This window comes from Myotis davidii, unplaced genomic scaffold (genome assembly GCF_000327345.1).
Source record: "Myotis davidii unplaced genomic scaffold, ASM32734v1 scaffold79, whole genome shotgun sequence".
Lineage (NCBI taxonomy): Eukaryota > Metazoa > Chordata > Mammalia > Chiroptera > Vespertilionidae > Myotis > Myotis davidii.
In genome coordinates, this window is record NW_006294339.1 from 2,250,787 (window position 1) to 2,262,830 (window position 12,044).

The following is a 12,044-nucleotide window of genomic DNA, read 5'->3' on the forward strand; positions in this document are numbered from 1 at the left end:
AAATGGAGGTGCAGAAGGCAGCTTTGGGCAGTGGGACAATCACAGAGCAGGGAACCAGAGACATAAGGTAGAGTCCCAGGTGTGATACCTGAACAGGTAGCTTCCACTCTGCAGATTTCAGTGACCTCTCTGTAAAAGAGGGATCCTGTCGTGGCCTTGTGCATTCCCGGAGCACAGGAGCTACCCACCAGACTCTGCATCCTGGGGCCCTGCCATACCTGGGAAGGTGCCAATGTTACTTTCAGCTCAAAAACCTATGCATTTTGACTCTGATACAACAAAAAGAGTTGAACCGACTGGGACATGTGCCTTGCTCCACAGGTGGCAGAGACCTCCTGGTCTTACCCCCAGAAGTGCAGTCATGCAGAGACCTTTGGTCCCATCATTCCATCTTCAAGGAATGCACAGCCCAGCACCACCGTGCCATCTGCCTTCTGAGGCTTATGTCCCCAACACACAGACTTGTCAAGAGAGGCGGGGCGGGGGGTGGGGGGGATGAGGGAGGAAGAGCAGACTATGCTTCTTCGGACGGCTACCTCCCAGCCCTGTGGACACTGCCACTCGCAGGGTCACGGAGTCCTGCGACAGGCTCTCATTTTATCATTAGCCATGGCGGACGAATGCATGGCGAGGAGGCAGCACGGCACGAGTCAGCGCCATAATCACTTACAGACCGTGCTGGCCTCAGGCCTGGCAGTGGAGGAAGATTTATTGTGGAGATGGAGAGAAAACAAAGAACAGTTGTGCAAACTTTACGGAGCTACATTATGGGAAATGCCTTTCCTGTTTCCCACTAGTAAATGTGCTGGACGCTGTTTCCAAAGGGAATTGGGTGCAGACACTGTGCCCCGAAAGGCTTGCCGAGCTGAGCTGAGCTGGCCTGGCTCATGGTGCCAGGCCCTGGCTGACGGCCAAGCCCTGCTGTCTGAGGCACAGATGACCTGGCTGCTCTGTGAACCTGGGGACGAGGGCTCCTTCCTGGGCCTCCATGGCCTCATCTGCCTACTGCCATTCCCCCAGCAACATATCTGCCACATGACCAGCACTGGAAATGTTAACACTGATTGTGTCGCTCTCCCATTCAGAACCCCTCCACCACTCTCTCCACTGCCCTCAGGTAGAGTCCACGCTGCCCACACTTGACTCTGAGGCTCTGCCGTCTCTGTTCCCAGCTCCCATGCACGTGATGCGCTCCAAGCACCAGACGACGCCCATGCCTCCCCCGGGGGTCAAGGGTGTCACATCTCAGAACTTTCATACATGCTGTTCCCTTTCCTTGAAATGCCTTTCCTTGTGGTCTGCACCTAAAAAGCTTCTCCCCTCCCCTCAAAGCCCAGCTTTGATGAGGTCCTGGGGGAAGTCTCTGTGGCATTGGGTTAACCCCTTCACCACCAGATCGTCCCTCACCTGATGCTGCACCCACCCCCTGCTTCTAGCATTGAACGTGGCACAGTGTGTATCCATAATGCTGTGTTGAGGGGGAGAGAATACAGATGAGCCCAAGGCTGTCTCCTGGGCGAGAGGGACAGACACAGGTTCTGGGTCTTAAAGTGTCGAGGTCACCGAGGCCATGGGGTTGTTTGACAGAAGAAGACAAGAGGCTGAGGCCTGTCACGGCAGCAGCCCAAGGGAGGCACACAGTCGGCTCAGCGAGCCCATCCGCCATCAGCGGAGACATAGCCTATTAATTCTCCATGAGAAGTTTACCATTGCCAGGACGTCCCTCTTAGAAAACATGGTCTGGACGCTTTCTTAGAGTCACTGTTGATTCTATCTGACTTTCTCATTCCAATAAGAGAATCATTTCAATTCCATTTACATTCAATTCAAAAGCTCCCCCCACACCCCCTCCCTTTTATTATTTTAATTCAATTCAGAGGGTTGTGTGTTTTTATCCTTAATTTTTTTCATATTCCATAAAGCAGCATTCACAAAACTTGGCCAGGGTTCCTTAAGTGTGGTGCTCCCAGGAATTCTCATCTCTTCAAGAGCTTGGGTTTGATGACTCAAAAGTAAAAAAAAAAAAGGAACAAGAGCTCCTGTTTTCATGCATTTTCAAGTATTTGCCAGGCATGAGGTAAGTGCTCCATATACATGATCTCATTTAATTCTCACGACACTCCCCCTTTACACAGAGAGGACACTGAGGCTCAGAGAGGCCTTGTGACTTATTTGGATCTCACAGCTGCTTAAGGAGCAGAGTGGAGATTTGAAACTGAGGGGTTATCCCAGGGGTCCTCAAACTGCGGCCCGCCGAAAACATTTATCCGGCCCGCCGGGTGTCTTTGCCACCGCTGCCTGTCCTGCTTAGCAGCCGACTCATCCCGGGCCCGCAGTGCACATGTGTGGAATGTCTGAGGAACAGTGAACTGGCCCCCTGTTTAAAAAGTCTGAGGACCTCTGGGTTATCCTATGTGCTTGGCTATTGGTCCACCCTGGCTCACCAATTCCTGGCTCATAATTTTAAAAAGATGGGAAGGGAGGGATCACGGAGAGAGGAGGTAGGAGTGGGCATCAGAAGGTGAATGGGAATGATGTGGGATGGAAGGTGGAGATGGAAGTAAGGGAGTGGAGAATGAAGTAAGGGTGGGCTGTTGGGCAGGGAAGGAGGAGAGGGCAGGAGAGCTGCAGGCAGAGACCTAAAGGCCAGAAATTGCATTTGGGGGAGCCTGTGGCTAACAGGTGACATGCTTGATGGAAAACCCAACTGGGAAGAACACACCAGGCAGGAGCACTGGATTTGGAGTTGGGAACTCCACTTGATCCCCTCCATGGAGCACTCTGCAGTGTGCAGAGCACAGCCCCTCCACCTCTTACAGAGACTCCTCTGCAGTGAGCAGCACAAGCCGCATTTTACAGATGCATACACTGAGACTCGGGAGTGAAGGGGCTTGTCCAAGATTGCATAGCTAGTGAGCAGCAGAGCTGGGACGAGTCTCCAACGCCACCTATCTCCAGTTCCTCTGCCTTCCCAGGCATGCCATTTCCATCTGGGTGCTCAGTTTCCCACTCTGTACATGACGAAAGGGAGCCTTGGGGCTCTGACCTGACCGTAAGGCCAGAGCTTCAGAAAGCTTGAGTTTGATTTTTTTTTAAACTAAGGGCAAGAGGAAGGCATCCAATGTGAGCCAAGATCTGTGGAGCTGGCATCTTAGCTTCAAGAGGGAAAATGCATTTTAATCTGTTGGGTCCCCACTGAACTCAGAGTGCTATGCATGATCCCATTTCACAGCTCCAGAAACTGAGGCTCAGAACAGCCAAGTCCCATCCAAGGTCATGCAGCCTGTCCGTGGCAGAGCTGGCACTTAAACAGCCTTTTTTGTTCCTTTGGGGACACTGGCAACAGCATGGCCACTATCCATTTTAGACTCTCCCTTTTCTCCTTTCCTAATGCAAACTGCCCAGACCAGTCAGATTCATCCGCTGTGCATGCACTGTATGCCAGGCTCCATGTGAGCACCTCATGTAGAGTATCTCACAGAAGCCTGACCACAGTTCCATTCCCTCAACTCTCCAGGTAAGAGGACAGAAGCCAATGTGCACACAACCACAAGCTGATAGATAGCAAAGCCAGGTTTCAAGTGAAGGCTTTTTTTTTTTTTTGCAGAAAAACTTCCAAGCACCAGATTAGGGGGTGGACATGACCACCTTTAAGGTCCCTCTAATTTTGTGACTTCACAGAAAACTGCTCTGGAGGGTAGGATCCAGGCAACCTCACACAGCCTTGGAGCAGAGAGGTCAGATGGCTACCCAGCCCTCTCCTCTGCCTCCACGGCCAGGCCAGGTGTCAAAGAACATGTGGTCCCCCAGACACTCAGCCACACCAGGAAGCACTGATACACTTGGGCAATGCATTCTGAAAGAGCAGGAGACAGAGAAACGGGAGCAGAGGAGGGGACACTGGGCTGGGTTGTGAAGGATGGGTAGACATTTCCTGTGCTAGGAAAGGCATTCCAAACCGAGGAACCAGCAAAAGCCACGGCCCAGTGGAGCAAAAGAAGCTGGAGTCCAGGAGGAGAGGCGGCCTCGGGCAGGGAGGAAAAAAGCAGGCGTTCCAGGGCTACCGTTAACTCTTAACTCCAGGTGGCATGGGGCCACTGGCGCTGCCTCTCCAGCTTCAGCTTGCCCGTCCAATAGTGAGTAGACAAGAGGACTGACTGAATCCCAGGAGAGACCCAGAGGGGCTGTTAACGAGACACATCTGGATGCCAACTTGAAGGCTGCTTTTGCCCAGAAAGGTTTTCCTACCCAGACCCTTCCTCCCTGGAGTGAGGTGAGGCTCACACCCCCATTTCCAAAGCGGTGGGCTTCAGACAACCTGCACGGGCTGGGCCAGCCTGGCCCCCCTAGGCTCATTTACAACAGGATTCTCCGGGGGCTTTCAATCATGTTCCACTTCGCGGGTTCTTAATCACTCCAGAAACCCCAGCCTCCACAAAGAAAGCTTGTTTTCAGGTGACATATTTATCTTATATATGTGAAATGTCTTACTCCTTATCCCATGAGCACTTTCTCCTCCAAGTCAGAGCAAAAGACCTGTCGTGCAGGCAGGGACCTGCAGCAGGCCCTCATGGTGACTGGGGCACTGGCCTAGGAATACTAGTTAAATGCTAGTGGTTTCCCTGCTCCACCAGGACTCCCTGAGGCCAGACTAGCTTGGATTCCCTCCTGTGATCCCCAACTCCCTCTCCTTCCCCACCCCTCTCAGCACCCAGGGTTTTGTTACTCAGGAGGGGTGGGGCTGTGGCAAAGCAACAAGAGCAAGCCAGCCCCAGGGCCTGGCACACAGATGCTCAGTCACGCCGTGCTGAATGAGTTTCAGATCTGAATATTCTCTTGATATTTGTAAGAAGACTGATGATTATCCTCTGCCTGGAAGATGGCTTGCGGTCTTGACGGGCACAAGGTCTCTGGAGTCAGGCTGAGAGCTGGGTTCAGATCTAACCCACAATATACTTGGGGCCTGGACTTGAGCATGAAATGGACATCCCTTTCCCCATCTGTAAAATGGGGATAATAATTCCAGTCTCCAGGGATGTTCTGAGGGCTGGGATCACGCATGTGGGGAAGCCCTATATAAATTGAAAAACACCCAACAAGTGTTTCAATAACGTTCCTGTCCCTCTTGACCGACTTGGACAAGGTTGTGTGTCAGGCCTCAAATCCTCAGCTCCTGGCTCCCCTCCCTCCACTGTCCAGCAATAACATCATAAGATTCAAGGGCAGTGCCCTTCCCACGGTGCCAGAAGTCTCCCATCACAGAGTCCTATCTCTGGACCCCGGCTCCCAGCACAGGGCCCTGCACACAGGGCAGCCTGCCCCTCGGGTGAGGCAAGTGTTTCGGGAGGATCCTTCCCTGGTTTATGGCTCACTTTCCCACTGACTAACCTTCCCCAACCATCCCCTTCAGGAAACTCCCTGCCCAATGAAGCCCGTTGTGTGTGCTCCCTGGTCCTCACCACCTCTCAGGGTCTGTCTTTCCTGGTAGACCTGCCTGCTCAGATACTTCAGGCTCCCAAATAATTCCCAGGATGGAGCCTGAGATGTTGAGGTGAGTCAGGGTGGCTGCTGGCCTGGAAATATGTCCTACCCTCAGGGCTGGTCTCAGGCCACGAGGGGCAGGGAAGGTGCAGATGCCCAGGCACCCGTCCGCTGCAATTTAAGAGGCACAGAGGGATCCGACTCTTTGGAAGGAAGAGGCTGGGCAAAGGCAGGTAAGTGGAAGGCAGCAAGGCCTCTGGAGTGGTCCAGGCAGCCGAGCCAGGGGATACAGAACAGGCCATGTGGGCTCTGAATGTCCGTTTCTTCTGTAAAACGGGCATGATAGCTCATGGCTGGGCACAGCATGTCTCAGAATATATTAGTTCTCTTCTCTCACAGGACTTCCCATGAGTTATGACCCCAGCCTGCCAATCAAGTCTCTCTCTGACTCCCAGCTCATAGCCTGCCTGGGAAGATATGGTCAGTATCCATCCCCTGCCAGGTGGCAGACTATGTGCCCTTGGGAAGTGATATAGCCTCTCTGGGCCTCAGAGTTTTGACCAGTTTTGTCTGAAGATGGCATGGGGAATTGCCAACACTGAGCCAGAATATAAAAATCCCTGAATCTCAATAAACAGCAACTCCCTCCACCTCCCCCAAACCCCTCCCAGCACCCAGGGTTTTGTTCTCAGAGGTGTGGGGAGCAGGACAAAGCAAAAAGAGGAAGCCAGAAGCCCCAGGATTATGGGAAATGAAAGCAACTTTGGCCTGGGCTGGCCCTCTGGAGATGAGCAAGGAGGTCCAGCCAGGTGGCGAGTGTTCCGAGTGTCTTGGCTGGTTAAGGTCAATCAATAATGATCAGCTTTTGGTTGGATGCATTTCCATGGCCCCAGGTCCAACTGCACCAGAGACAGTGTCAATAACAGAGGGGGATGGGGACTAGTGGCTGGTGTGCTGCAGCTGTGGAGGGACCCGGGCAGGATGGAAGGCCAGGCTAGAGGCTCCAGCTGTGCATGGGACCGGGGGCACCGACCAGAGCCTCCTCCCCGTGCCTCTCCCAGCAGCCCTTCTACTCCAGTCGCCCTCGGCAGACACTCGGCACAGTGCAGGCACTCTGCATTGCTGGTGGACACCTCACAAGGCCAGTGGCTCACGTGACAGCCCTGCCCACCTCACCAACAGCAGAGGCTGCTGGAATTAGCTGACCTCAAGGCCAGCCTCCATCACTAACTTCCCGCCAAGCCTCAGTTTCCTCTTTTGTGAAAGAGCCTGTCCTAACTCCTAGGGCCACTGTACAGGTCTCCTGAGATGTTCAGTGTGGAAGATGGTGATGAAGGAAGACAGAATTAACTAAGCGCCTCCCTAGGTCATCTCTTTCCATCCTAACAACAACAATCCTGAAAGGCAGGTACTATTATCGCCCCATTTAATAACCAGCTGTGCTTCAGTTCAGAAAGGCCAAGTCACCTGCCTGAGGTCACATGGCTGGTGAGAGGCAGGGCCACGCAGGGCCCTAGGTCTTGTGACTCCAGACTGGGCTATCACCTGTCTACACACAGTTCCCACATGGCACTCACAATGTTGGTCAAAGCTCTTCACAAAAGTCAGGGGCTGTTGTCATTATGATCCTATATAATAAAAGCCTAATATGCAAATCGACCAAATGGCAGAATGACCAGTGGAGCGACCAGTCGCTATGATGTGCACTGACCACCAGGGAGCAGACACTGAACGCAGAAGCTGCCCCAAGCCCGCAGGCTCTGATGGGCAGCAGTGGGGGGGCAGGGCCGGCGAGCGGGTGACGCCATGCCAACCAAGGCGGGTCCCAGCAGGGGCCCCCCCGATCACCCCACCAGTCGCCCCACAGATCAGTCCTGATCGTTGGCCAGGCCTAGGGACCCTACCCATGCACAAATTTTGTGCACCAGGCCTCTAGTTTCTTATAAAACCCAAGGCTATGAGAGGTTTTCCTTTTCATTCTGCCTCTCTCTTTCTCCATGTGGAGAAAAGCAAACTACACAGTTGGCTAATTCCTTCAGTCTCAGACAATCAGAATTCCAACTGTCTGGGACAGCCAACCTAAGAAAGCAAGAAATTAATCTTTTCAAAGCTAAGGTCTTCGAGGCGTCGCAGCAGTATTTGGGTTGGACGTAACCTTGCTATCCTAACGCAGATGAAACCCCAAATGTAATAAGGCTAAGACAACTCGGACCACGTAAGAACCATAACAGGATATTGCAAAGAGATTAGTGGGCTTCCTCTGGGTGGTGGGACTAGCCAGGGGAGGGCAGGGTGAGGGATGGATGGCATGGTCTACCTGGGGGCCAGCGAGGGGGGTCCCGGTCCCAGGCCTGGCTGAGGACGAGGCGGCGTGGCAGAGGGGAGCTGGCTCCTCCCCGACACCTCGAGGCTGCCTGGTGCGGAGCGAGGCTTCACACTTAGGTTAAATGTAAACCAGCTGCAGGACCGAGTGTTACAGTTGGATGGGGTGGAAAGGCTTACCTCATGAAAGAACTGTGGAAACGGCTGCTGGAAAGATAATAAAAGGATTAACTGCTATTTTAGTGGGCCATTTACTCTTCAATCAAAGTGTCTCATCTATTTCCTGTTCTCCAGAGGCTCCGGGTCCAAAATTCCTTTGTCTATTACAGCACATGGTAGCAGAGGCCTGTCATGAGAAATTAATAATTTTACAGGGAAGGGTGATTTTATTTATCTGGGTGCGGGCTGGAGCCCGCCCCTTCCCACGGGTCGCCTACTGCGCTAGCATCTCCAGAAGGGGGAGCACTCCCACGGCGGGCAGGGAGGAGCTCAGAGGAGACCTCTGCTACCATCTCCAGATGCAGTGACCCAGCAGGGCCGGCCCCATGACCCCAGAGAATCATCAGTTGAACAGGAGAAAATTTGCACAAACAAGAGCACCACCATTTAGAAAGATGTGAGTTCAAATTCCACTCCAGTGGTTATCAGCTGTATGACCTTGGGCAGCAGATATTTATTGTTGTTAGTATTATTGCTATCATGATTACTAGCCTCTACTGTTGTTGTATTGCTAGCTATAAAATGGGGGTTCTAAGAGTATCTACCCCGTAGGGTAGGTAGTGTGAGGACCACACAGAGTTACCGATTAAAATAGCCCCTGCACCCAGTCAGCACACAGCAACTGCTTGCCAGTATGAACACCATCACCCCAAACCCTCAAAGAGGCAAGATGCAGTGTTTTTATAGCAGCAAGTGGAAGGCCAGCTGGACCCCCTGAAACCTTTGTTTCTTTGCCTGTATAAACTGTTAGTTTTATAGGAGTCATATGAAGATTAAATGGGTGAGTACAGACACAGTTTTAACATCACCTCCTCCTTGAAGCCCTTCCGGGCCTCCCCTCCTTGAGCCCACGCAAACTCCATCCCAGAACCTGTCATTGATCTCCACACCATCTCCCACCCATCCCTGCCCATGAGTGCCCCCAGGGCAAGGACCATGGCAGGTCTGGGTCTGGGTACCCAGAGTCAGGCATGAGCCAGGTCTACGCCGGTGTCTTTCTGTGGAGTCTGCTGAATCAAGTGAGATCCTGGCAGGCTGACCCAGAGAGGGATCCTGAGACTACACTGCGTAATCTGTGTTTCTCTCACCCACTTGTTAGTCCTCTATTTACCAAACTGGAAAATGGGCAGGAAAGCCTCAATCATCTCTGAGGGCCCTAATGTGCAACATGGACACTGCTGGATGCTGTGATTCCACACAGGAGGCCCTAGTGTGAGAGGGCCCTGACCACAGCTCACCGGGAATCAGGCCGTGTAGCCTCCACATAGGCTCCCAGGCACCAGTGGGATCACCCACTAGAAAGAAGACATGAAGGACTGTAGCTCCAGGGTCTCAGAGGGAGACAGGACCCCTCTGTCTGCCAGCAGCCCTGGCCTGTGATGTCCATTGGTCCTCTCCTTCCAAGCAGGAACATGACTTTCAGCAAGCCATGTGCTGTGACACCCCATGTAAACTGGAGCATCCCCAGAGAGTGGCTGGCCACCAGCTCACCCTCCAGCACACTTTTGGACCAAAGACATGTGGTAACCTCAAATTCTCAGCCTGCTCACTCTCGCCCCTCCCCACACCAGCACACTCACCACCAGCTATTCACTGCCCCTCACTTGCCTATAAAGTGAACTCCTTCTCATCCTCAAGACGCAGCCTCCTCAATGTTGAACAGGGTGGGCCAGGGAATGCCCAGCTCACAGCAGCACAAGCAGATGGGGACCAAAGGACGAACACCTGGTCCCAGCAGGACCGAGTTTATGCTGCCAGTTGCCAATGCTTCCTGCCTCCTCCCTGGTCCCTACAAAAGCTACCCTGGGCTTTGAGCAGGGACAGATGTGTGCCCCTGTTCCCACTGCACCCCTTCCCAGACAGAGCAGCTCTGCCAGGCAGGGCCCAGTGACAGTGACAGCACGCAGGTGTGGAGGAACTCAACCTTGGCTCTGACACTGCTGCAGCCCAGACACACTGCTCCCTCCCTCTGCCTCACCCAGGCCCCAATGGGTGGGCACTGGTGGCTCCACAGCCCTTTCCCTCTGGGCAGGCACTTTTCCTGGGGGGCTGGCTGGGCCTTGGTGGCAGGCACAGTGCTCAGCTGAGGATATCAGGGACTAAGCCTACATTCCCCTGATACGGATTTCCACCAGTGAGAGCAGATACAGAAATGGTCAGAATGGTCAGAGGCCCACGTGGCTACAGGGGTGCGTGTGTGTGTGTGTGTGTGTGTGTTTGTGTGTGTGTGTGTAAACCCCAGCAGACACTGCAGGTGCTCTCCAGGGCCTTATCTGTTAGCCCTTGGCCATACCCCAAAGCCTGCCCTGGGGACCCATAACTCCAGCTGGATGCTCGTGATGACTCGTTGCTCCTTCCAGGGTCAGCCAAGCTGTGGGCTTCCAGGAGGCCCAGGACCCAGCAGGATAGCTTGTGCCCCACGACCCATTTCGCCATCAGCACGGGGTACACTGAATATGTGCATGTAAGGGAGAAGGCTGGCGAGCCTGCTCTGACCTCAGAGCACGTGTGTCACCACCTACCGTGTATGTGCACACCAGGCCGTGTAGCATGCCTTGGAGTGGGGAAGGGGCACGCGGCAAGTACGAGGGGCCCTCTGCCAAGATGCCCAGTGACGGGTGCACTGACCATCCTGACCAGTGGCCACATCCATAGCATCTTCCTCCCCTCCTCACTCAGCACAGCGGGTCTCGGCCAGTCCCCAGGTAAGGAGGCCCAGGCATGCTCTCGGGCAGTGAGGGTCAGGTGGACATGGCCTGGTGGCCGCGGGAACTCACCATGCACTTGTTGGGCTTCTCGCCTGAGTGCACCCTCATGTGGATGAGCAGTTTGTAGCGGGCGTTGAAGGGCTTGTAGCGGCGCACGCAGCCGGCCCAGAAGCAGGTGAAGTCCTCGCCCTTGCGCTGGTCGATGTGGCTCTTCTCGATATGCCGCACCAACTCCTCCTGCTGCTCGTAGGCTGCACAGCAGTCCACCCACCGGCACGCCTGCCGCCCAGCCACCCTCCCCGCCAGGCCCAGCCCCAGGCCTCCAAGGCCCGGGCCTGATGGCACCTGAGGCAAGGGGTAGGGGGGTGGCAGGCCAGGCTGGTGAGGTCCAAAGAGCTCTGAGAACTCGTCCGCTGGCTCCTGCTTCAGGAAGCCCGCCTTTCGGCAGGATTCCACCTGCAAACTGCCCTCATGACTCTCAGTGGTTGCAGGGCCCAGCTGGGCCCGCTTGGGGGGCCCCCCCAGGTCTCCCGGTAGAGGGGGGCTCCGGAGTCCATTCACACAGGTGACCAGACCAGTCTGGGAGGAGCGGACGATAGAGGTGATGTCGGAGGAGGCACAGGGTGAGGAGGAGGCTGAGGAGGTGACGGGCAGGCCCAGGAGGCAGCAGCGCTTCAGGCCACCCTCGGGGAGGTGGGCCTCAGGTGGGGGGCCCAGGCCAGGGCTGGATTCACTGCCTAGAAGGTAGCAGGAAGGTGTGGGGTGGACAAGGCCTCGGCCCGGGAGGTCCAGGTCCGTGTGCGGGCCAGAGGCTGGTGGGGCCCGGCAGTGGGCAGACAGGGGTACCCGAGCTTCCATCATGGCCTGGTAGATGGGCAGGGACTCCTGCTTGATGTGCTGTGTGGCCGGGAGGCTGCCATTCACATATGTGGCCTGGGGTCTGGGTGACCTGGAAGACAGGGGCCAGAAAGGCCATGACAGGGTGGGCACTCACAGTGGGGAGGCCCAGGAAGGGGGCAACGAGGAACCTGAGGGCCAAGGAAGCCCAGAGCAAGGATGGAAGGTGAGGAATGGAAGGCAGGTGGGGAGGGAGGGAGGGGCCAGTAGGAAGGCAGAGATCTGCTGTCTGGCCAGCAAGGAAGAGTATGGAGGAAAAGGGGAGAGGGGAGGAAGAGAAGTGGGGCTGAGGAAAGATTCAAAAGAGGCAGGAGGTCTGAAGAGGAGAATGCAGGAAAAGAAACCATTCCCTCCTTTTATCAAGTCCAGCCCCCACCCCCTCCTGCCCTGGATGACTCCCGCCCAGCCTCCCAGGTC

General features: G+C 54.8%; 1 protein-coding gene across 1 annotated transcript in view; it reads right to left on the reverse strand.

Annotated features, from left to right (window-relative positions):
* GLIS1 (GLIS family zinc finger 1) overlaps nucleotides 1-12,044 on the reverse strand; it is a 226,161-nt gene that overhangs the window by 72,915 nt on the left and 141,202 nt on the right. Inside the window, exon 3 of the mRNA XM_006768343.2 lies at nucleotides 10,800-11,679. Within this exon, the coding sequence (XP_006768406.1) occupies nucleotides 10,800-11,591 (792 nt within the window). The 5' untranslated portion in view covers nucleotides 11,592-11,679. The remainder of the gene's footprint in view (nucleotides 1-10,799; nucleotides 11,680-12,044) is intronic.